This window comes from Panthera uncia, assembly GCF_023721935.1.
Source record: "Panthera uncia isolate 11264 chromosome C1 unlocalized genomic scaffold, Puncia_PCG_1.0 HiC_scaffold_4, whole genome shotgun sequence".
In the NCBI taxonomy this organism is placed as follows: Eukaryota; Metazoa; Chordata; class Mammalia; order Carnivora; family Felidae; genus Panthera; species Panthera uncia.
Genome location: NW_026057585.1, coordinates 80694901 through 80720687, shown reverse-complemented (window position 1 = coordinate 80720687; position 25787 = coordinate 80694901). Strand labels below are relative to the sequence as shown.

The 25787-nt window shown below is 49.8% G+C and overlaps 2 protein-coding genes across 4 annotated transcripts in view; both read left to right on the top strand.

Moving 5' to 3' along the window:
- The first annotated feature begins 1477 nt into the window (after window positions 1-1477).
- LCK (LCK proto-oncogene, Src family tyrosine kinase) lies at window positions 1478-22952 on the top strand. Its single transcript, XM_049617591.1, has 13 exons — window positions 1478-1617; window positions 14344-14453; window positions 14727-14808; window positions 15010-15100; window positions 15333-15431; window positions 15564-15667; window positions 15846-15995; window positions 16293-16445; window positions 16592-16771; window positions 18906-18982; window positions 19075-19228; window positions 19312-19443; window positions 21548-22952. The coding sequence occupies exons 2-13, from the start codon at window positions 14349-14351 to the stop codon at window positions 21748-21750; spliced, it is 1530 nt and encodes a 509-aa protein (XP_049473548.1). The 5' UTR covers window positions 1478-1617; window positions 14344-14348; the 3' UTR covers window positions 21751-22952.
- Window positions 22953-25387: 2435 nt separating this feature from the next.
- HDAC1 (histone deacetylase 1) overlaps window positions 25388-25787 on the top strand; it is a 31893-nt gene continuing 31493 nt past the window's right edge. For 2 of the 3 annotated variants that reach the window (XR_007454843.1, XM_049617582.1), the window contains exon 1: window positions 25390-25556. Coding sequence is in view for 2 of the 3 variants with exons in the window: in XM_049617582.1 (XP_049473539.1) it covers window positions 25508-25556 (49 nt within the window). In the remaining variant the exon portion in view is untranslated. Of the gene's footprint in view, window positions 25557-25787 lie in introns of all 3 variants that reach the window. The other variant, XM_049617589.1, reaches the window with a different exon arrangement.

Genomic DNA, 25787 nt, shown 5'->3' with positions numbered 1-25787 from the left:
GGGTTGAAAAGCCAGCTCCACCATGCATTTTCTATCAGATCTGGAGGCGGGCCCCTTAAGCCTGCAACTGTTTCTTTCTCTCTAAACTGGAAATGCTACTTCTCACTCCGCAAATAGTTGGAGATGTCTTAAGTGAGACAATGCACAATAGACACTCCATAAACTTGAACTGTGTCTTGCTTATCCTTGCTATCACCCGTGGTATTAGTACCATTGTGCTGAGGCCCAGAGATGGGCTGTGCAAGGCTCTGTGTCACCGGGTTCTTTTTTTTTTTTTTACATTGTATCTCCTCAGCCTTTGTTTCTGTATTACCCTCTTTGTCTGACTTTCCAACTCAGGCTTCCTCTTCCCCCCACCCATTTCCTGTCTCCCCCTTCCCTCTGCAGCTGAGGTGCAGGCAGCATCAGCTTCCACCTCACAAACCCCAACAATGCTCTGTGGGCTCCCCTCCCCCAACCTGTTCACTAAGTGTAGGTCTGGTGGTGGTGACGGTGACACATTTATGTTTTTCTCCGGGTGGGGCCAAGGCCTCGCTCTTGTGCCTGATAGATGCCACCCAGGGTTCCTCATAACACTGGTGACCTGACACTTAGCCTATGATGGGTGCCACCCTCAACCTGGCCCCAGGGGAAAGGGAGATTCTTGGCCTGCGTGCTGCTTGTGACAAGGTTCCTGTCTCCCGCCTATAATAGAAAGTCCTGCCAGTCAGCTACCTGCACCTGGGTCCCTGGGCAGGCGTGTTTGTCTCCCACTTGTTGCAGGAGATGGTGGCAGGCCCTACATTTCTAACAGGGGCTGTGTCCTTGCCTCGTCCTGAATTAGAAATGTCGTCCTAATTAGTGGGGGCTTGTCCTGTCCTCTGTCCACAACAGGGGCTGTGACTCTGTCGTCTTGAAAACACGGGGTTTTCCTGCCTGCTTCCTTAAACAGATTGTTGTCCAGCATTCTGTCTATAAGAAGGGGGTTATTAGCCTACCCTCTGACTCTAATAAAGCTATCGTCCTGAGCCCTGAGATGGCATGACTGTTGTTTTGCCATAGTTATTTGTTAACCTGACATCTGACTGTAACATAAGGTGGTCTGCTCTCCAATGACTGAACAGGGAGAGCGCTCTCTCCTCTGACTCCAAAGTCCCTCTCTTAGACTGTAATGAAAAGGTCACTCAGCTCTCAGACTGTGACAGCAGTGCCACTTGTCTTTCACCAAAAGCCGAGTGTGTGTCTGCTTGCCCCTGCTCATTGAGATATAAAGGCTGCCCTTGAATCTCTTGTCCAGGTCGCCCCCGGGGGGGGCAGGAGGGAGGTTCCATCAGGTACCCTTTCTTCAGCTCTAAGAGCCCCCCTCCGGTGGGCTGGAGATGTAAAGGACCCCCAGGGGCTGAGGAGCTGGGGGCTATGGCAGCAGGAAGCTTGGGGTGCTGGAGGCTTGTGGTTGGGCTGCTGGGGCCCCGGTTGGCTGCGGAGCCCTTAGGAGGAGGCAGGAAGTCAGGGTGGGACGTGGGCGCGCTAAGACAGGCGGTGGCTACCTCGGCAAGGGGAGCTGAAACTGTGTGTGAGCTACCAGGCTAGGCCAGGAGGACCATGTGAATGGGGCTGGAGGGCTCCTGGGCTGGGCAGGTAAGGAGTACTGGGAACAGGGGTCTAGGACTGTGGTGGGAGGACCGACTGGGGGAGGGTGGTGCTGCACCCGGGCATGGGGCTCGGCTCCCTGGGTATTCAGCAGCCCTACAGGCGGGGCAGGGGGATAGAAAAGCCTCACTAGAGGTCAGGTGGGCGGCGTGCGGTACAGCTGGAGGCCCCCTTCCCTACGTAGCTCTTGCCTCTCGCCTCTGCCACGATGTCTGCACTGGTCCCTCCCTCACTGGGAGCATCTTCTTGGAGATCTGGCGCATGTACTGTCAGGTGTTGAAAAGGCCTTCAGAAATCCCCAAGTCCAGTCCCTGATCCCATTGATGGATGAGCCTCCTGAGGCCCAGAGAGGGCAAACGCCCCCTCCTTGCAGCCACTCAGCAAGGCAGTGGCAGAGTCAGGCCCTGGGAGAGGGTGGTGGCCTAGGCTAGGACTGCCCCCCACCCCACTGGGCAGGGTGATGATGGTCAGTCTTGAGTCAGGGGATCCAGGAATCCTGCTGATGGCTGGGACAGACCCCAGTGACAAGCATCTTCTGAGAGAGAGAGAGAGAGAGAGAGAGGGATTGAGAGAGAGGGATTGAGACAGAGGAGTCACCCAGAGCATCCAGATGGACACGTGACAAGTGATTTTAGCCTCAGTGACCAGCAGTGCTGGAGAGCCTGGGGTGTCTCCTATTGGGAGCATGTGGATGCGGGAGGGTGTATTTATCATCTGGGATGGGGCCTCCAGGGTGGAAGCATCTGACCAGAGGCTGGGAAGTTGAAGGAGAGAGAATGGAAAGGAAAGGGCAGAGGAAAGGCTATTTTTTTTTTTTAATTTTTAAATGTTTTTTATTTATTTTTGGGACAGAGAGAGACAGAGCATGAACGGGGGAGGGGCAGAGAGAGAGGGAGACACAGAATCGGAAACAGGCTCCAGGCTCCGAGCCATCAGCCCGGAGCCTGATGCGGGGCTCGAACTCACTGACCGCGAGATCGTGACCTGGCTGAAGTCGGACGCTTAACCGACTGCGCCACCCAGGCGTCCCAGGAAAGGCTATTTTTATCCCAGACAGGGGCACAGTCGGCCCTGGGTAAGGAACGTCCACGCTTCCATCTGGAAAGTTGCCATTCCTGCCCCTGCCAAGTGTCACAGGATGTCCTTCCCCGCCCCCCCCCCCCCCCTTCCCCCCTGGGCCCCCACCCCCCCCCCCCCTCCACTTGCATGTACAGGGCCAGCTGGTACTGCAGAAACCCCGGGAAGGTGGAGGCCCAGGTAGGCATAGTCAGCTACCTGCCCACCCCCTCACTTTCTAACTCTGAGCCTTCAGTTTATGGGGGGCATCCCCGTGTGAGCCAGACTTTCCAGGGTTCCCCTACCCCACCCTCCACTGCTGGAGTTTTCCTTGACACACGATTTCCACCTAATTAGTGTGTCCCAGCCTTTCTCTCGTCCCCAAGCCCGATGCCTGTAGCCTTTTGTGCGGACTGGAGAACATGCTGGCTCTCCCTGTGCTTCGGGGGGGGGACCCATCCGCACCCTGGACCTGCACCCCCTCATTCTGCCAGCATGTGCTGAGAGATGACGCAGGACCCCTCGCCCTCCAGGCTCAGGGACAGAGGTTCTTCTCAAAGGGTAAAGGGCCAAGTGATGGGGCAAGAGAATGAGATAAGGGCCGAGACTACCGAAGACTTCCCTTGGGTGATCTGGAAGGCTCCCTGGAAGAGTCAACACAGTTCTGAGAAGGACAAAGGCCCTTTTTGGAAAGCACCTATGACAGGAGCCAAGGTCACTGTCCCTGGTTTCTGTTTCTTGGGTACCATGAGGGTAGCGCAAAACCAAACACCAGAGAGTGGATGGGTATGGTGTAGTGCAAAGAACATAGGTTTCAGGAACAGGCCAACCCAGGAACAATTCCGGGGCTGGCATTTCCTCAAATGGTATTGCCTTCGCCTCTCCAGACTCCAAACTCCAGGTCATTAATCTGCAAAGAGGCAATAATCAATTTCTCCCTTACAGACTGTTTGTGGGGCCTGTCATGTGCCCTGGGTTGTACTTGACACACAGTAGGTGCTTAACGGAGGTTAGGCAGTCCCTCCTCCTGTACATGGTGCACCAAAAGGAGGGCTGTTCACACCCAGAATTACGCCTACTCAGCACCTTGGCAGGCCAGTGAACCCCGTCCCCTCACACTTGTGGTATAGCTTTGCAAATGAGCTTGTTTCCTGTGTATGGTGGGTGTGAGAATTCTAGGCTGAGCCACAGGGTCTACCTTAGAGGAGAGTCCCCCCAACAGCTTCAACACACACACACACACACACACACACACACGCATGCACTCCCTATCCCAAACACCAGACATATCATCAGACATTGCGTGTGTGCATATGTGGGCAGAAGCAGAGTCAGGGTCTCCACACACAACACACATTGGATCTTACAAGGCTATACATCCCCCCACAGGGTGATGACTTCAAGGCCAAGCTCTGTTTAGTGAAAGCAATGCTGAGGGGAGCTGGGTGTGAGGGTGGGATGGGGGCAGGCAAGACCAAGATACCATCATCCAGGGATGTGGCCAAACTCCAGTGTTGGCTTAAAGTGCCTGGTGCTGCGTTTCCAACATTTGTTCTGAAGAACAGCAGTTCACGGGGTGCCTGGGTGGCTCAGTTGGTTGGGTGTCTGAATTCAGCTCAGGTCATAATCTCACAGTTTGTGAGTTTGAGTCCCTTGATGGGCTCTGTGCTGACAGCTCAGAGCCTGGAGCCTGCTTCGGATTCTGCGTCTCCCTCTCTCTCCACCCCTCCCCTGCTCATGTTCTGTCTCTCTCTCTCTGTCTCTCCCTCTCAAAAATAAACATTAAAAAATATTAAACAACAACAACAACAATAAAACACCAGTCTCATGAAGCACCTGGAGAGAAAATGGTCTTGGGGCCAAATCCACATGGCTTCAGCTACCAACCAGCCCAACCCATGTTAATTTCATAGTCAATGTTAGCTTGTAAAAGCTTTGAAAGTTCCCCCAGAGTAGGGGCCTGATTGATTTTGTCCAACTCATCATTTCCCAAACTTCTTTGGTCACAGAACATTTTCTCCCCCTGATCATCTATTCCACGCCTACTTTTCTTGTGATAGGGAGAGGAACAGAAGAGTAGGCTGTACAGTGAATCCTCCTCGAATGATCGTATCTCTTGGCAGGGTTTTTGCATCGGTGGTGGGGTTTTTTTTGTTGTTTTTTTGTTTTCCAATGACAAGATTAGCACACGGCTGTTACAAAAAATTCAAACAGTACAGAGGCATGAACAGAAATATAAGAAACACAGCCCCCTCCAACCTCACTTCTGGGATGTGTTCACCGCGAACAGTTTCCAGAGTTTCCTATGTGTGGCTGCTGACAAGTGTCGTGGTTAGAAGCCCAGGCTCTGGAGGTAGACCAAGGTTCAAATCACCACTCTACCACTTACTTATTTGTTATGAGGCCTCAAACAAATCGTTTTACCTCATTTGTGCCTCAGTTTTTGCATGTGTAAAATGGGACTCATTATAGCATTTACTTGATAGGATTAGTATGAGAATTACATGGAAACATGCAAATAAAGTATTAGCACAGAACTTGGCTTGAAAGAATCCCCGTATAGATGCCCATTTAAATGCAAATAGGCTTCCATTCTACATTCTGTTCTGTAACTTGCTCGCCATGTTTTTTGGTTTTGGGTTTTTTGCTTGTCATGTTATAACTGGGATGTCTTTCCATGTCAATACCTGGAGATGGTCCTTCTCTCTTCAACAGCTTCAGCTAACCGTTCACTTGGTAAATGGGTAATGGTGGTGATTTTGAAATGCTACTTCCTGACAAGTATTGCTGTTTTGCGTTGCCAGTGTTGTTGTGAGTCATAGACATTACCAATCAGTAAGCTGAAGACAGGCCTATGGCCTCCTGGGAAAATGGAGTGATCTGCCAGAGGGGCACCCACCTCTGTCAGAGAGGGCAGGGCCAAAAGGACAGGAACCTCTTGATCTGCTCACCTCTGTGTCACCAGCGCTAGAACAGAGCTTGGCACAGAGAGATATCCGTGCAACTTTTGTCAGTAGGCTGACCAGTTAAGAAGATTGTCCCTCCATGGGGCACCTGGGTGGCTCAGTTGGTTGAATGTGTGACTCTTGATTTTGGCTCAGGTCCTGATCTCAGAGTTCATGAGATCGAGCCCCGCATCGGGCACCCGCTTGGGATTCTCTTTCCCTCTCTCTCTGCCCCTCATCTGCTTGCACGTGCTCTCTCTCTCTCTCAAAATAAATGAACATTAAAAAAGAAAGAAAGAAAGAAAATTGTCCCTTCTCTAACTCACCAACAGAGGTCTAAGCCCAAAGCTCTGGCTCGTGTCGTAGCATTTCCCAAAATATGGCCTGTGCACCACCGATGTAGGTGACTGATATTAGGGGGTAATGAATTTGAATTTACAGATGATATTATGAATTTATTTTAATGTATCCTGATTTCTGTTTATGGATGGTGATACTGATTTTCCATTTATGGTAGATAAATATATTCCATTTTAGGTAAATATATTCAAGGTGAAAAGGTGGTCTATGGAAATGCTCAAAATCACAAAGGAAAAGGAAAATAATTGATAATAGCTAATATTAGCGTTTAGACTGGAAAATGTTTAAGGCTGGTGTAACGAAATGCTCATGTTAGCCACGAATAATAGTTAGAGTTGACCTTTAAACAACAGGGTTGTTGGGCTCCCACCCCACGCAGTTGAAAATCTGCGGTGTATAACGTTCAGCTGCCCAAAGACTTAACTACAGTTGACCCTTAACTACATACAGTCAGGGGCGCTGACTACCCGCATAGTCAAAAATACCTGCACTGGGGTGCCTTGGTGGCTCAGTTGATTAAGCGGCCGACTTCGGCTCAAGTCACGATCTCATGGTTCATGAGTTTGAGCCCCACATTGGGCTCTGTGCTGACAGCTCAGAGCCTGGAGCCTGTTTCAGATTCTGTGTCTCCCTCCCTCTCTACCCCTCCCCTACTCACACCCTGTCTCTCTCTCTCAAAAAAAAAAAAAAAAAAAAAAAACATTCAAAGAAAATCCTGGTATAACTTTGATTCCCCCTAAGACTTTACTAATAGCCTACTGTTGACTAGAAGCCTTACTGATAACATAAACAGTTGGTTAACACATATTTTGTCCATTTTTATTTATTTATTTTTTATTTAAAAAAAATTTTTTTTAATGTTTATTCATTTTTGAGACAGAGAGAGACAGAGCATGAATGGGGGAGGGGCAGAGAGAGAGGGAGACACAGAATCGGAAGCAGGCTCCAGGCTCTGAGCCATCAGCCCAGAGCCTGACTCGGGGCTCGAACTCACGAACCGCGAGATCGTGACCTGAGGTGAAGTCGGACGCTCAGCCGACTGAGCCACCCAGGAGCCCCAATTTATTTTTTATTTTTAGAGAGTGAGCACAAGCAAGGGAGAGGGGCAGAGGGAGAGAGAGAGAGGAAGAGAGAGAGAGGGAAAATCTTTTTTTTTTTAAGCTTATTTATTTACTTTGAGAGAGAGAGTGCAAGTGAGGGAGGGGCCGAGAGAGAGAGAGAGAGAGAGGGAGAAAGAGAGAATCCCAAGCAGGCTCCACACTGATGGTGCAGATGTGGTACAGATGTAGGGCTGGAACTCACCAACTGCAAGATCATGACCTGAGCCGAAGATGGACGCCCAACGGCCTAAGCCACCCAGGTGCCCCGAGAGAGAATTGTAAGCAGGTTCCACCCTGAGCAGGGCTTCTATCTCAGGGCTCAATGCTATGACCCTGGGATCATAACCTGAGCTGAAATCAAGAGTTGGATGCTCAACCCAATGAGCCACCCAGAGGCTCCAGATTAACTTATATTTTGCATGTTATATGTTTTATACATTGTATTGCTACAATAAAGGAAACTAGAGAAAAGAAAGTGTTATTAAGAGAATCATAAGGAAGACAGACCACCTGGCTGGCTCAGCCGGTAGAGCATGCGACTCTCGATCTTGGGGTTGTAGCTTCGAGCCCCATGTTGGGTGTAGAGGTTACTTAAAAATAAAATCTTTGGAAAAAAAAAAAGAAAGACAAAGAAAATCATAAGGAAGAGGAAATACACTTATAGTACTCTACTGTAAAATATCCACACATAAGTGGAGCCCCACGGTTCAAAGCCCTGTTATTCAAGGGTCAGGTGAACTCTCATGTACGCAGTTCTCCCTATGTGCCAAGCACATGCTAAACGCTTTATTTATGGGATCATTTATATCTCACATATAATGCTTACAACAGCCCTCCATGGAGATCCTGTTTTAGTTCCCATTTTGCAGATGAAGGAATGGAGAGAGGCTCAGAGAGGTTTAGTAACCTGCCCAGAGGCCCTCTGCCATTACGGTCAAGCCACTCTCAGTTTCGTGAGAATAAATTCATCTTGTTTGCATTTAAGAGAAAGCTTATCTTTTTTGTTCTCTGTGGTTTAAAAAAAAACGGGGGGTGTTATATCGCAAAGGAACTCAGGACACATCCCTGTTCTATCCGTTAGAAATTATTTACCATGCCTACCAACCCTGATTCCTAAGTACCATGATGAGGGTTCTGCGTAGGCCTCCATAGGCAAGGTTCAACCGTGCTAACAACCAAATCTTGGTCAAAGGAAAAGGCCAAGAAAATGTTTTAAATGATTCCTGACAGATTTTGCCACAAGGTGGCCCAAAGTACCACAATGGTCTGCATTGGAACAGCCTGTCTGCTCTTGACCAAGAATTCCTGGCAAGAAGCTGGCACACATTTTGGACAGAATGTTCAATAAATGAATAGGTTTACAGTTTAGGGGAGAAAAAGTGTTGCCCTTTTTTTTTTTTCTTCTTCAAGGGGACAAAACACATTCTAGGCAGCCAGGCAAGATAATGTCTATGGAGTTGATAAAGGTGAACAGGTTGGCAAAAATCAGAACTCACAGTGATATGAGCCCTAAACAGCCCTGGGTTTAGACAATCCAGTCCAGGAGCTGCACAGAGCCTGGGATTTTTGATCAGTTCTACACAGTGTGAGCAGGGCCACTGCTGCATGTGTTGGGCACTATGCTGAGGGTCATGAAGGGGTGGGGACTGACATCTAGCCCTCGCTCTACTCTCCAAGTTTGAAACCCCAGGGAGGGGTGGCTCTTTATAATTGGCACAAAGTGCTCTGTGGACCACGGGCAGCTTTGAATTTGATCGAGAACATTACAGACCCTAGTCAGAGGAGGTCTAGATCTATAAAATTCCTGCTATTGACCTCGAATTCTGGGGTTGGGAGAAGAGAATGTCCTGTTTCACTCACCCCAGAATCTGCCCTCATTGCTGGTGCTGAGAGCCCTGGGGATTCTCTGGATCTGTTTTGTCTTCATCTTCTTTTCCTTTCTTTCAGACAATGAGACATTTATATTAAGATTTAATTTTGATTTTCTTTTTACTGGCCTCGTTTCTTAACCTGATTAGATTATTTTGGCTACCCAGTAATCTTTGTCAAACTAAGACCAGAAGGATGGGACCCACATTGTGTATAAATAGATGTATGCATATATGATCTCACAACTACACAGGGACAGGCACAAACTATACATACGCCCATTCTGTGATACATCCATCTGCACAAACAGCCTTGGACAAGCCCATGGGTATGCACACATAAGCACGATGTTCACAGAATCATCCGCCTTCATATACGCAGACTTGCATTCACCAATTGGCTAAATGTACACTCAGAAACATGCATTCTAGGTGGAAGGAGAATCGTCTTGCAGAAAAAGGCCTTTGTTAACAGCACAATGATCAAAGTTTTGATGAAGAGCGGTTCCCCACCCTGTCAGACCTCCTCCCCTGCCCTGTTTCCTCCATGGCCCCTCAGGATCCTCCACCCTCTTTAGAGGACTTCCCAAGGAGTAAAGAGTAGAGGAGAATACCTTGGTAGGTAGGGTCCTTATCTGAGTTTTGCCTCTGCCTAGAGTCCTCATGTGCTATTGGGAAAATCACTTAACCTCTCTGATCTCCCAGAGTCTCCACCTTTAAAACAAGGCTGATAAATTACACCAGTGCTTCTAAGCTCTTCCCTCCCAGGCTCCTTTGCCCTTTTTCCCTGTTGTAGTCCCCCCCCCCCCGCCCCCCAGGACTCATGGTTTTCAAGTTACTTTGTTTAGGTACTCATTTTCTTGTTTTCTAATTCAAATTTTAATCAGAGACTTAATCAAGTATGCATTGAAGAAACCATCATATAATTTGTCAAACTAAGAAACAAATTATAGTGCAATTTCCCTTCAGGTTTTTGAAATACTGAAATAATCTGCAGGCCTCCAGCATCATCCTGGGGCCTCCCAGAAACATGGAGCTCCCAGTAGCTGGGAGCCACTCACCAAAATCCTCTCTGGCATTGTCGGACCCCAAGGTCTCATGATGGCTGCCAGGCCCTACACCCCACAGCTTAGACTTTTGTAGAGGGCTGGATGTGCTACCTGCTGCTGGAGGCCTCCAGGAGCACAGGACAAGCCACAGAGGAAATTCTGGGGTCAGATTCCCCAGAAGAGTTAGAGTTCCTTTTGGCTTAATCAGGACAGGTTTGACTTCTTCCCCATTCCTGACTCCAGTATATATTTTTATATATTTTTAAATGTTTATTAATTTTTATTTTTTAATGCTTATTTATTCTGAGAGAGAGAGAGAGAGGATGAATAGGGGAGGGACAGAGAGAGAGAGGGACAGGGAATCTGACCAAAGTGGGCTCTGTGCTGACAGCAGAGAGCCTGAAGTGGGGCTTGAACCAAGAACTGTGAGATCGTGACCCGAGCTGAAGTCAGACGCTCAACCGACTGAGCCACCCAGGTGCCCCAATTTTTTTTTTTTAAGTAGGCTCCATGCCTAATGAGGGCCGGACACGGGCCAAACTAGCAACCCTGAGGTCAAGACACAAGCTGAAATCAAGAGTCTGATGCTTGAAGCACCTGGGTAACTCAGTGGGTTAAGCATCTGACTCTTGATTTCAGCTCAGGTCAGGATTTCATGGATTCGTGAGTTTAAGTCCCGCATCTGGCTGACAGCACAGAGCCTGCTTGGGTCTCTCTCTCTCCCTCTCTCTCTGCTCCTCCACCTACTTCAAAATAAATATACTTGAAAAAAAACCTTTTTTTGAGGAAAAAAAAGTCTGGGGCATCTGAGTGGCTTAGTCGGTTGAAAGCCCAACTTTGGCTCAGGTCATGATCTCACAGCTTGTGAGTTCGAGCCCCGTGTCGGGCTCTGTGGTGATAGCTCGGAGCCTGGAGCCTACTTCAGATTCTGTCTCCCTCTCTTGCTGCCCCTCCCCTGTTCATGCTCTGTCTCTCTGTCTCTCTCAAGGATAAATAAACATTAAAAAAAAATTTTTTTAATGAATAAATGTTAAATTTAAAAAAAAAAGAAAAGAAAAAGGAAAAGGAAAAAAAAAAATGTCTGAACCTTAACTGACTGAGCCACCTAGGCACTCCTGGCCCTAGTAACTAGGGATGTCAGGTCCTCTCTGGTAGGCCCAGATTTAGTCCATGATATAGATCCTATCTGCATGCTGTCCTGGACTGTGGCCCAAGGCCCTGTGGCTCTTTTCCCTTCCCCGCGTGACTCCGGCCTGGACCAGGCACCAGCTTCCAGCCCTGTGATCTCCAGCCTGGATTCCTTCTGGCCCCTCCACCGGCTTCTCCTCGCTATCGCATCCAAATTCATCCCCTTACCTCAACCCCAAACTTTTCTCATCTGTCTCTTACCCTTTTCTGAAGCCTCTGAGAATGTCAGCCTAGATGGGCCCTACGATCTCAGTCCAACTCCGTCTGATGTTGGCGTTCTCTTTACAGTACAATCAACCTGTGATCTTCCAAGGCCTGTTTGAATATCACAAACCATGCGATGCTCACGGCCTCACCCATAGCTCATCTCCTCTTTGGCTGCTTCCAGATCGATATCAGGGCTTCTCTGGAGGCGTTTGCTGCTCATTAGTTCCTAGCCATAATAAAATTAGCTGTCAAAAAGCCATTTACAGCCACAGATGGGTAGACTCTGGTTGAGCAGGATTTCTCGAATGTCTCTCCCCCACACTCCAGGACTCCTCACAGGAGCAGGGAGAGTGAATGTGTATCCTTTTCCTTGAAAGTCTCTTGATTTGGCTTAAAGTTCCATGTACATTTTACATTTTCCTCCACAATAGGTCTATGTTTGTTCAACTCTGAATAAGGTCAAGTAACACTCATGTTCTGAGAAGACACACACCCATGACTTCTGGTATCCATGAAGGGTCCTGAGTATCTCAGTTTGACAAACATGACTTTCAAGGGAGGCCTGGGTGGCTGAATCGTTTAAGCGTCCAACTCTTGATTTTGGCTCAGGTCATGAGCTCATGGTTCCTGAGATTGAGTCCTGCGTCAGGCCCTACACTGACAGTGTGGAGCCTGCTTGGGATATTCTCTCACCCCCTCTCTCTGCCCCTCCCCAACCCCCCCCTCAAAATAAACTTAAAAAAAAAGAAAGAAAGAAAGAAAAGAAACATTGGATTATCTACCAATTTCATTCTCCCATCCTCCAAAGTAGGGCCTGGGAGGGCAAAATGAGCAGTGGTGGAAGTCTTTCTAAGCTCTAAACTAAGCTAACATTTGTGCAAGCTTATGAGAAAGGGATACTAAGACCCCTCTGACAGAAAAGGAAAAGTGAAGCTTAGGAAGAATGATTTCAGCAGTCATACCGTAAGCGTCAGAACTGGGGTTTGAACGCAGGTCTCTCTGATTCTGAGGCCCGTCTTCGAGTTTTTTGTTTTGTTTGCTTGTTTATTTTTTAAGATTGTATTTTCAAGTAATCTCTACACCCAGCGTGGGGCTTGAACCCACAACCCTGAGATCAAGAGTCACATGCTCCACCAACGGAGCCAGCCAGGCATCCTGAGTCTTTTTTTTTTTTTGTGAATTGAGATACAATTGACATGTGTCCTTAAGTCTTGCAAACCAAAAAAATCTCCACTACCCTCCCTCCACTTCTACTTGGTCCCAGCATGGATTAGCATCTCCAGCTTTGTTCTGTCCCAAATAGGTTGTGTGAGGTATTTTTTTTTAAGTTTATTTATTTTTGAGAGAGAGAGAGAGAGAGAGAGAGAGAGAGGATCTTAAACAGGCTCCACTCTCTGTGCAAAGCCCAACGTAGGGCTCAAACTTCATGAACTGTGAGATCATGACCTGAGCTGAAATCAAGAGTCGGCTGCTTAACTGACTGAGCCACCCAGGCGCCCCTCGATGGGGTGAGTTTAAGCAGGCCTCTCCGGGCCTGCTTATCTAAGGCTCAGTTTGCTCATCTAAAATCAGAAGTTAGACTTGGTGGCTTCTAAGATCCTGGAAGACGGGATGCATCAATCCTCCGCATACTAGTCAACATTTATTAACGACAACTAGTTCTGGGTGCTGGAGCATTTAGGCAAATAAAGCACAGCTTCTGTTCTGGATGAATCCACCGTCTCATCAAGGGAGTGGGAAATGCAGTGCGACCGACACATAAAATCAGTCCAGTCATGATACTCCGTGCTAAGCTGACAACTCTGTTTGAGTGGAGTGTGGTAGGAGGGCTTCACAGAGTAGGTGATATTTGAGCTGAGCCTGGAAGGTTGAGTTAGTTCAGTAGGTAGACAAGAGAGCATTCAAGGTAGGGGAGCCACACGTGCAAAGGTATGGAGTAAGAAAATAGCATGGGGTGTTTGGAGAAGGCAAGAGTAGATAAAAATGAAGGCTGTGTGAGTGTGAGTGTGAGTGTGAGTGTGTGTGTGTGTGTAGCAGAATAGACCATGGAGGTGGATTTGATCTTGATATTAAAGGGTCTTGAGTGGTTAATTTTATCTGAGGACTGGTGATTTCTAAGCAGTTCGGAGAAGCAGCCCCAGGAAGGAGATGCTCTCAGGACTCCTGGGGGCTTCACAATGAGGCGTCCAGTCTACTCTGTTTCAGGCAGAACAGCCCCACTTTTACCTGTTTTATCTATGAGGTTCTGCGTTCTGCTTGATTTCCATCTGACAAAAAGTTTCCACTGCTTAAGCAAGCAAACAAATAGAAAAGTTATGGTCAATAGTGTCGCTGAAGGTTTTTCTGCTGGTGAGAATCAGAAAGAACCCTCTGAAGGAGACTTGTTGCGGGGGGGTTGAGGGGGCTGGGGCCTGACCGCTGACATTAGGGAGCAGGAGTCTGCCATTTGGCTGGCTTCCTTGGCTAGAAAGGGGGATTGTAAATAGGAGGTGGGGTGTACACACCTCTCTGGTAGGGGAAGATGAAAATTCAGGTCTCCTCCACGGCCTGGGGAAGTGTGTGAACTTTAGTAGGTATTCCTCCAACATGGGGGATGGGCAGAGAGAGAGAGAGAGAGAGAGAGAGGGTTGGGGGAGAGGCAGGAAGTGGGCAAGTAGGCTAACAAAGGTAGCTGTGGCGGTTTGCCCACCCCAGGTGGGAGGGCGGGGCCTAGGGCTCAGTGGGGGCCCATGTGTGACTTTACTTGTGGCCTGGGGGCTCAGAGGGAGCACCAGTCTGGAGCTAGGACCTCATTTCAGCTTTTCTGTGGCTGGTGAATGGGGGATGGGTGCCTGACAATCTCAGGTACTTGTGGAAATTCCCAGGGCAAGGCCCTAGGATGTCTGATGTCCAGGAAGTAGATCTTGGGAGAGCCCCTTCAGCCCCCTCTCCATTCCCCCAGGGACCATGGGCTGTAGCTGCAGCTCAAACCCTGAAGATGACTGGATGGAAAACATCGATGTGTGCGAGAACTGCCATTACCCGATAATCCCACTGGATGGCAAGGCCACGGTAAGAGGCAAGACAGGGGACTGACTTGGCGAGGGAGTCTGGTGGAGGACACAAACCAGGAGAAAGAAACCACCACTGGAATAACAGAGTGGTCTTCTCCCCTTGGAAACAGAAAGGAAAGGAGGCTGAGAGAGGGGAAGGGACTCTTCTGAGTAGCTGGTAAATTCAGGGACAAGACCCAGCCAAGCTGGAGAAGTGAGAACAGTGGGGAGGGGAGCCAGTATCTGACCAGTCTTTTGCTCTCTGACCCCATTTTCACCCCCCACCCTACAGCTGCCCATGCGGAATGGCTCTGATGTGAGGGATCCACTAGTTACCTACGAAGGCTCCAATCCCCCAGCCTCACCATTGCAAGGTGACCTCACAACCAGTGGGGCCTGAAAGTTAAGGCCTGTGGATCCTTGGCTCTTGTCTCCCATCTCCCTATCCACTCTCTACCTTGTCTTGCCTCTCTTGTTCCTGATCTTCTTCGCTGCCCTGTAACTCTTGAACTCTGTGCTTCCAGCCTATCCAGGCTGGTTCTCCCTGACCCCCACCCCCACCCCTGTCTTTACAGACAACCTGGTTATCGCTCTGCACAGCTACGAGCCCTCTCACGATGGAGACCTGGGCTTCGAGAAGGGTGAACAGCTCCGTATCCTGGAGCAGTGAGTGTCCTCTCCATGCCACCCATCCTTGCCCCACGGGAGCGTGGGAGGGAGCAGGGATCCCTGTACCGCGAGGCCCCTGAGTGGCATGCAGCGGGAGCCCTTGGGACAAAATGGGAGGCTCCGGAGTGCCGGGCTGGAGGCTGGGGTGTCATGGTGTAACTGGGGGCTTTGAAGGTTTCCAGCCGAATCCAAGGCCAGGCCGACCCCACTGACTGCCTCTGTCGCGCAGGAGCGGCGAGTGGTGGAAGGCGCAGTCCCTGACCACAGGCCAGGAAGGTTTCATCCCCTTCAACTTCGTGGCCAAAGCGAACAGCCTGGAGCCCGAACCGTAAGTGGGGACTCCTCGTGGCGAAGGATGGGAGCAGAGGAGGGGTGCTAGGGGGTAGTGGTGAATGCTTGAGGGCGATGGAGGAGGAAGTGACCAACAACACAAGACTGCCTTCGCTTCTGCCTTGCGCAGCTGGTTCTTCAAGAACCTGAGCCGCAAGGACGCGGAACGGCAGCTCCTGGCGCCCGGGAACACGCACGGCTCCTTTCTGATCCGGGAGAGCGAGAGCACCGCGGGTGAGCGGCTGGGCGGGGCCGCGGGGGCGGGGGCGGGGCCGGGGCGGCCCGGGAGCTGGACCGCGTCTCCGAGGTGTGTGCCGCGAGATCCCAGGGAAGGGGCGCGGGACTAGGGGCGCCCTTCGCAGGGCGCACCCGCTCCCTCTTTTTGCATTCGTTCACCCATTCTTTCACCCAGGATCGTTTTCACTGTCCGTGCGGGACTTCGACCAGAACCAGGGAGAGGTGGTGAAACATTACAAGATCCGTAACCTGGACAAAGGCGGCTTCTACATCTCCCCCCGCATCACTTTTCCTGGCCTGCACGAGCTGGTCCGCCATTACACCAGTGAGCCCCGGCAGGAGCCCCTCCGACGTGCGCCTGAGGCGCCTTCACCTGTGCCCCACCAGCCTGCCTCCCCTAAGCTCCTCTGGGCGGGAGGGGGGGGGGTACCCTCCGCCGATCTCTCAGTGCGCTCCTTCATTCCCCGCAGTGGGTGAGGTGCGGCACCCGATAGCCCAGGTGTTGGGTGACAGCCTCACACCTCCCCTGCCAATCTATTTCTCCTTGGCCAAGTGGGGACTGAGTGGGGGCACCGAGTCCCGCCATATTGACAACCCTAACCCCCCTCCCTTGTCCTCGCAGATGCTTCGGACGGGCTGTGCACGCGGTTGAGTCGCCCCTGCCAGACCCAGAAGCCCCAGAAGCCTTGGTGGGAGGACGAGTGGGAGGTTCCCAGGGAGACGCTGAAGCTGGTGGAGCGGCTGGGGGCTGGCCAGTTCGGGGAGGTGTGGATGGGTGAGTGAAGCCTTCCGGGACTGCGGGGGAAGGGGAGAAGGGGAGGCTTCCGCTGAGGTCGTGAGAGTCCCCAGAGAGTGTCCAGGCAGCTACGTGGCTCTGGGTGCTCGGGCTCCCAGTGACTCCCCAGCCCCTCCCCGCCCCAGGGTACTACAACGGGCACACAAAGGTGGCAGTGAAGAGCCTGAAGCAGGGCAGCATGTCCCCCGACGCCTTCCTGGCCGAGGCCAACCTCATGAAGCAGCTACAACACCAGAGGCTGGTCCGGCTCTACGCGGTGGTCACCCAGGAGCCCATCTACATCATCACGGAATACATGGAGAATGGTGGGTGCCACCACTGTCATCGACCGCTGGGGGGCGCTGACATTCCCTCTGCTCCTGAATAGAGGATGGAGGAGATCTGCCATTTCACCGGGCTCAGGACTGAGGGTTTCTTGTTTTTCTGGGCCTCTAAAGAGTCACCACCAGGGACAAGAAGAGGGTGTGATGTCTGAGCCTGTCTAGGAGCACAGGCTAAAGTGCTCTGGAAGAGCTCTGGAAGGCTCTGGAAGAGCTTTGACTTCTCATCTTCCCTGACCTGCAATCCTGTTTGCCTTTTTCAAAACTCTACCTTGATCTCAGGATGCTTGATTTCAAACGAGTGCGTCCCTAGCCCCATTTCTCTCTTCCTTTTGACCCAGAGCCTTGGGAGGGCAGATCTGCCCCAAATCCCTCTCAGTTCTAGGTGAGCCCCTTGCCCTCCTTTGGACAGACTGAGAGCCCCCAGGGAGGTGGATAGAAGTTTCTAGGTCCACCTTTGCCACCAATTTGCTGTGTGACTCAGGCCAAGTCCCTGTCCCATCCCTGGTGCTCATTTTCCCCAAGTGTAACATCAGAAATCTAAACGGGCTCACCCAAAAATAATTTAGAGTAGTCCTTAAGGGTTCTAGGATCTGACTGCCTGTATTAGAATCTTGCCTTCGTGATTGTGTGGCCTTGGGCCCATCACTTCACTTCCCTCTGCTATGGCTTCCTCATCTATAAAATGGTGGTAGTAATGCTACGGTAACTTTTTCATAGGGCCTTTGTGAGGATGAAAGAGTCAGTGTATGTAGAGCAGACAGAATAGTGTCTGTTCAATAAATTTGTTGTCATCTGGCTCAGATTCTTTGGGAGTATAAGATCTGTCACTCTTTTGGCTAGTGGATTCTGGAAGTGGCAAATAGGTTTTACCATGTGGGCCAACTTCAGATGGTAGTTGCTTGGAGTTCTGTGTTGAGGAGGATGCTGAGGCTCATTGGAAGTAAGTGCTGGGGTTGATTACCAGCATCTGCCATGGACCAGATGCAGGAGCGGCAGTTCATGCCATGTATTTACTGTGTCTGGGTGAGGCTTTTATCTTTGGTGACTAATTCAGCACTCATAACAGGACACTTAGGTTGCTGCCGTCTTTAAATGCTTATTTATTTATTTTGAGGGAGAGAGAGAGAGAGAGAGCAGGGGAGGGGCAGAGAGAGAGAGAATCCCAAGCAGGCTCACACTGTCATTGCAGAGCCTGATGCAGGGCGGGATTCCATGAACCGTGAGATCATGACCTGAGCCGAAATCAAGAGTCAGACGCTTAACTGACTGAGCCACTCAGGCACCCCCGGTTGCTGCCATCTTTACCCAGGCTTTTAATCTCTTGAGAAGGGCTAGCAATTACTAGCTCCGTTCTAGTAGCTTCCATCCCTGGTCATCTCCTAGTCACCCTCTATTACCAGATGTGGTCCCTCAGGCCCCCAGGCACCTCTTTCCATACTCCATTGAATACATTCAGCACACATTTATCACTGCTTACTTTGGGCTAGGCACTGGGAGCACGAATGGACAAAACAATGTTCCTGCTATCAGGGAAAACTCATTTTAGTTATGTGGCATAAACTCTAGGAAAACCAGAGTTTCGCCATGGGAAAATTCCAGCATGCCATGGGGAATGTAGATAATGATGCAATTTATTAGGCCTGGTAGGACCTAGAGAGGCTTCCTAGAGGAATAGTCTTGCTGGGCCATGAAAGAAAAGTAGAATTTTTAGCAGGCAGAGATGGGACAAAAGAGACTTTGGGGTGAGAGCCCAGTGGTCTATATGAAAAACCTCAAAATTGTCTATCCAGAGGGAAAGAGGCAGAAGTGGGGGAAAGAGAAGCAACTGTGAATGTGGACTGTGCAGGACTTTGGACATGGGGCAGGACATTGAACTCTACCCCATTGGTGATAAGAAGCTTACAGACTTCTCCAAGCATACCCCATCCTAGTCCCTGGGAAAAGACTTCATGTATCCTGGGCATCCTCACCCTGAATGCACACTTGTCCATTCTCACCCCTTACTCTTCTTTCCACATGTCAGACACTACTTCTAAATAGCCAGTTAGGGGACAAGGGTCAGGGAGCTTTCTGCTGGGCCAGCTTGAGTTAGCAACTTTTCTGCTCCTGTTCACAGGGAGCCTGGTGGATTTCCTCAAGACCCCTCCAGGCATCAAGTTGACCATCAACAAACTCTTGGACATGGCAGCCCAAGTAAGGAGACTGGGGAGGGGCTGGGCAAGTGCACAGCCCGGTGGGGTAAGGATGTCTGGTCCAGGACTGCTGACCTCCCCTCTGGCCTGCAGATTGCAGAGGGCATGGCATTCATTGAAGAACGGAATTACATCCACCGTGACCTGAGGGCTGCCAACATCCTGGTGTCGGACACCCTGAGCTGCAAGATTGCAGACTTTGGCCTAGCGCGCCTCATTGAGGACAATGAGTACACAGCCAGGGAGGGTAGGTGTGGGATACAAGGGAAGTCTGGGGCCTGCAGGGTCTGGCCAAACAGACCCAGGTGACCTCACTCTGCCTCCCTCCAGGGGCCAAGTTTCCCATTAAGTGGACAGCACCAGAAGCCATTAACTACGGGACATTCACCATCAAGTCGGACGTGTGGTCTTTTGGGATCCTACTGACGGAGATTGTCACCCATGGCCGCATCCCTTACCCAGGTCAGGGCCAAGGGCAGGAGCTGAAAGAGTAATGGGGACGAGCAGCAAATCCATGTCTTTCTACTTACTTCATCTGTCCCTGGTTCAGAATCTGAATCTTTCTAACTGCTTTTCCTGTATTCACTGAGGACTCCAGCAAGCCCAGTCAGGTGCCACATCTCCCAGGGCTAGCGTCCATCTCTGTGTCGATTTCTCTCCTGCTTCAATAATCCCAGCTCTTTTCTTTAGTTCAGACACAGGCAGCCTAGGAGGGTAGAAGAGGATCTGGCTCGAAGGCAGGAAGCCTGCCTTTATCACCAGATCTGCCATTCATGCTAACTTTCTGATTGAGTTTGATCAGATCATTCTTTCTTTCCCCATCTGTAAATTATGAGGTTAGAACAGTACCTGGCCCATACTAAGCACTTAAGAGTGTTAGGTTTTATTATTAATCATCATTTTGAGCAAGTGACTTTAGGCAGGTGACTTTACCTCTCTGAGCCTCAGTTTCCTGATATGAAAAATGAGACTGTCTGTAAAAGAGTTTGACTCCCTGTAGGTGCTCACTAAATGCTGACTTCCCTTTCCTCCGAAACTTTCCATCTAAAGAATGAGAGAGACATGTACACAACTAATTCCTACCCTCTAGCTTCTGCACAAAGTCCTTTACCCCTGAATTCAGCCAAGACGGATGGAATTTTTTTTAAAGTAACTTGCTAGGAAACTATGGGGAAAGGAAATGGAACACAAAGACAGAGCAGAGAGGTCACGGAACACAGTGGCCAGATACGCAGAAGCTTCACATAGCCCGGGAGCAACATGTACAGAACTTTGCTCCTAGGAAGGTAAAAGTACCTTAGAATCAGGTAAGAACCTGAAGGACTTCCCTGCCCGGGATTTGCCCCATCACAGAGTCCAAGGGCAGCACCGGGGCTAGAACCACACTCCAGTCATCCTGCCAAGTGTCCTCACTGCCCCTCCACTGGGCCCATAGAGGTGAACCCATAGAGAATTTCTCTTTTAGAAGAAACAAAGCATTGGGGCAGCTGGCTGGCTCAGTCAGTGGAGCATATGGCTTTTGATCTCGGGGTCATGAGTTCAAGCACTACATTGGGCATACAGCCTACTTAACAACAACAACAACAACAACAACAACAACAACAACAAACAGCAACAAAAGCATTACAAGTATGATGATAAATGGCAACAGAAATGTGGCTTCAGGGTCAAGGAGACAATGAGGAGTAATGGGGACCTGGGTGAACCTGGGTGAGCATCTATTCCAGAGGATGGTTGCTACTAAGACATATGGACCCCCAAAACAGATCCTTTTTTTCAAAAGCCAAAACTTGAAATTTTAGGAAAATTTGCCCATATCCAAATATCAGTGATTGATTCAAATTGTTGAAAGACACTATAGGGACTAAACCGAAGTAGATCTATGGGCTATATTTAAGCTGGGTGTAGACTGTGAGTTTCCACTCTCGCCTCTAGCCATGGGTGCTTAGTTCACTGGTCTATGTCCTTGAATTTCCGGGTTTTAAAGGAAGTGGCCTCCAAATTATTTAATCTGGGTCACACAGGGGCCTTTGCTGGGGGGTCCATCTGGTTTCCTGATGCAGCATCTCATGTGCCTGGTCCCAAAGCCAGAGAAGCCTCACTACTATGCTGTCTGTGAGCTCCCGTTCTGTCCTGGGCCCTGACCTGCCACCATCTCTCCCCACCAGATCGTAATACTCAAAGACATTCTTCATGCAGCATCTCTCCAGGCACTATACTTGGTGCTTTATATGCACTCTCACTCAATTTTCATAACAGCTCTATGAGGTAGGAGCTACTATATAATCCATTTCCCAGATGAGGAAACTGAGGCCCAAAGAGGGGAGGTGGCTCACCCCAGGTCTCACATTCAACATCTACGTGTTTTGAGTGCTTAAGCCACAACAGACACTCCAAGTGGCGTGACTGACACTGGGCAGGTACCTGAAGTACGCTGTTACCATTGGTGAAGACCAAGATCCTTTGGGATTGGTGCTCACACCATACCAGTTAAATATTCTAAACATCATCCCTGCTGTGGGCTTCCAAAGCCCGGATCCTTGATCTTTCTCCTATCAACCTCCAGGGATGACCAATCCTGAGGTGATTCAGAACCTGGAGCGAGGCTACCGCATGGTGCGACCTGACAACTGCCCAGAGGAGCTATACCACCTCATGATGCTGTGCTGGAAGGAGCGGCCAGAGGAACGGCCCACCTTTGACTACCTGCGCAGTGTGCTGGAGGACTTCTTCACGGCCACAGAGGGCCAGTACCAGCCCCAGCCCTGAGAGGCCTAGCTGGCCGGGGCCTGGAGCCCTACCTCCATCTAGTCAACCTGGCTGGGGGAGATGCAGTTCTTGTGTCTTACCCATGTGGCCTATGCACATATGGACTCTGCATGTGAATCCCATCCCCCGTGTGGCACATATACTTCTTGTGTCTTATACACGGGTTCTGTAGTTGTGTGGGCTCTGCACATGTGTCTTGTACATGTGTGGCATGTGCATATATGACTTGGACACCCATTCAAGTTGTCCCTTTGTGGGTCCTTCTACCTCCCAAGACCACCGGAGAGAAGGGAGACGCCTGTGATTGATACCAGCTTCTGCCCACCCCCCTTTCCTTTCCCCTAGCCATCAAGAAACTCCTTGAAGGCTGGGACCTTATCTAATACCTCTGTGTGCTCCTCCTTGGTGCCTGGCACACATTAGGAGCTCAATAAATGACTCTCTGTTGACGAAGACTGTACATCTCTCAGCTCCCTACTCCCATCTCCTCTTCCTTGGGCGGGAGGAGTGGGGGTTCAAAAGATGGAAAGTAAGTCACCCTGAATTGGGGTGAAAGATGGGATGAGGGGATGTCTGAACTTTTTTCAGCCCTGCTGATTTGGGGGGGCCAAGAGGAAGTTCTTACACTTTGCTGTATGGGCTTTGTGAACTCCTTCAACCCCACCCCTACCCCAAAGGATTAAGTGTGAACCCCTGCGCAGAACCTCCTAGGGAGTGGGTGTGTCCCAGGACCCTCCCCTTCCATTATGTAAGGGCAATAGCTTTTTTTACAATTACTGATTCTGGGGCTAGATTTGTACTCAAATATGTTTTGGTTCACGTTCAAGATGTTTTTGAACACTGAATTAATTTACTCATTTGGCAAATATTTATTGGACATCTACTGTGTACCAGGCATGGTTCTGGGTCCATAGAATATACAATAGATTAAACAAAATCTCTGTCCTTATGGAGCTTACATTCTAGTAAGGGAAGACAGACAATAAACATCACCAAGAGTAAATGATACGGTATGGTGCTGAGTGCTAAGGGGAAAATAAAACAGGGTAAGGGAAATTAGGAATGTCATCGCTGGGGGAGGTTTTCAATTTTAAACAGGGTGGTCTGGGAAGGCCTCATTGAGAAGGTGACTTTTGAGCAAATATTTGAAGGAAATGAGGGAGCAAGCCACAAGGTATGGGGCAGGAGCAGAGGGGGATGAGGGAACAGCCTGAGGCAGAAGCTTCTTTGGCAAGCTCAGAGACCAAGGTCCTGAGTGGGGGAGTGGGGGGGCCCTGAGGGGCAGAGATCCTGTGTGGCCTGGGGCCTTGTGATCTTTGCAGGAACCATTTCAAGGAGACTTTTCGGGGATTTTTGCAGAGCCACGACACGATCTGACTTACATTTTAAAAGAATGGCTGCTACTAATGTCTTGAGTTAGTCAATTTATAAAACTGGGAAGATTTTGCATAAATCTCCAGATTTCTAGGCGCCTGGGTGGCTCAGTCGGTTAAGTGTCCAATTCCTGATTCATGATCTTGTGGTTTGTGAGGTTGGGCCCCAGAGTCGGGCTCTGCCCTGGTAGTGTAGAGGCTGCTTGGGATTCTCTCTCTCTCTTCTCTCTGTCCTGCCTCTGCTTGTGGGCATGCTCTCTCTCTCTCTCAAAATAAATAAATAAACATTAAAAAAACACTATAGATTTCTACCTTCTCTTGAAAAAAAAAAAAAAAAAGGACGATTTGGCTTTATTGGATTTACCTGTCATGGAGCTGAGTCGTGGCCACCCTCTTCGGGTGGGACTTGAGCTCTTTCTTTGCCAAAGTCCCTTCCACTCCCAGATAGTGACACTGAGTGTTACTGGTTATTTATCATCATGCTTGCACTGTTGTTCTTATAATGAAGAGGAAAATGAAATGTTTTTTTCACCTATATTTCCATTAAAAAGTGACAAAATAAAAGATACCTGCAGATGGCACTGTGTTTGAAGAAAGATAGGGGAAAGAAAAGCATATTGCTTTATAAAAGTGAAAAAGGATCCAATTTTAGAAATATGCAAAGCACCTGAATCAAACTAATATAAATTAATATAAATCCACTTATTTTACACCACCTGCCTCACCTCTGCAAGGATCTGAGTGTCTGATTCCTGTTCTGCATTTTATAAAATGTTGCCACACCCATGACCGCATCTGATCCCCACCCTCCTTTTCGTTCCTGCAGCCATAGAATTGGTGAACTTTGCATTGTTATCCTCTCCAATTTACAAAGAGGGAAGTGGGGCCAGAAAGGTTCCTAGCTGGGAAGCAGCAACACAGAACTGGAAATAGGGCTTATTCCCTGGCCCTTTAGCTGTTTTATAATAGAACTGCCAGTCTTAGATCTGTTACTTTTATAATTACTGCCCCAAATGCTGTTCTCAAATGAGAAACACAAGTGCCCAAGCCCTCTTCAAAGGCTAGGGGCATAAAAACGTATCTTATGGACTACAGGACCATGAGTTTGTAACTTAGTTGGCACACAGATGGTAAGCATTTACTAATATTAATTTTGTGTTGTATTTGTTATTTTAATAGCTCATCACTGTGCTTTTCAGTCTTTCAGCTTTCAGTAATGAACAGTTGATGACTGATGGGTTTAGTGCAGTGTTTCTCAAGGGTAGGGTGAGAGCAATTTTTGCCCTGGAGACATTTTTGCAATGTCTGGAGACAATTTTGGTCATCGGTACTGGGGGTGAGAGTGGAGGTTGCTATTCACATCTAATGAGTAAGGGCCAAGGATGCTGCTAAACATCCTACAGGGCAGGGGACAGCCCCCTGCAACGAGGAATTATCCAGCTCCAAATGTCAGTAGCTTCAATGGCTTGAGAAATCCTGCTTTAGTATAAGGGGGCAATCAGTTCCCTCCTGTGTAAAGGCACTCTTTAGTCCTCCTGGTTGTGTGTGTGTGTGTGTGTGTGTGTGTGTGTGTGTGTGTGTGTCTGTACCAGGGAGGTAGGCTTTGGACTAAGAAAGGCTGGGTTCTACCCCTTTGTTAACAGTGTCTCTGGTGCACAGTAGGCATTCAAAAAATCTGTACTACTGAAAGCTGAATTTAATTACTAAATGTGTGACTCTGAGCAGGTCTCAAAGGTCTGAAGTTCATTATTCTTACCCGTAAAACGGGGATAAAAAGTCCTCTTCCAAAGCCGCTGTGAGCAATCATTGAGATAAACGTTGGTAACTCTATTCCACAGTACTCGGCCTAGAGCGGTTTTCTTTCCTTTGTCAGTTTACTTCTCCCTCTTCCAAACCTGTGTTCTTTCTAATCGACGTTCAGCCCTGTCATTAGCTGAGTGACCTTGTGCAAGTCACTTTCCCCCCACAGGCCTCGGGTGATTCTCTATAAAATTACAAAGTTGGCTTCTGACCTTCAGGCACGCTTCCAACACCGAAATGGGACCGTGGAGTGTACGGATCTGCTTTCCTCCCCCGGGACTAATGGTACGGTCCCCGGGCAGTTTCCCCCACCCCCCTGTCGCAGACCTTGGTACAGGCCCAGGGGGCCCTCGGCTGCCTCTCAGGGCTGCCCTTGCCCCCAGCCGAGTTCCGGGCCGTCCTTGCGCAAGCTGATTGGCTGGAGCCGTGCCCGGGCTGCGCGGCTATAGGTGAGCCCGGGAGGGGACGGGCGGAGCGGGTTGGAGGCCCGCCCCCTCCTCCCCTGGGTCGGACGCTGAGCCGAGCCGCGGGCGGGAGGCCGGACGGACCGACTGACGGGAGGGACGGGAGCCGAGCCGAGCAAAATGGCGCAGACTCAGGGCACCCGGAGGAAAGTCTGTTACTACTACGACGGTGAGCTCCGTGCGCGTGGCGGGGGCGGGGGCGGGGCCGGGCCGGGCCGGATCCAGGAGAGGGAGGCTGAGGAGATGTGAGCGGGGAGGCTGGGAGAGAGGCTGAGGCGTTGGGGAAAGGCTGAGAGAGGAGGCTGCGAGGAGGTCGAGGCTGAGAGAGGAGGCTGAGAGGAAGGAGGTCGAGACTGAGGGAGGAGGCTCAGAGGAAAGAGGTCAGGGTGAGGGAGGAGGC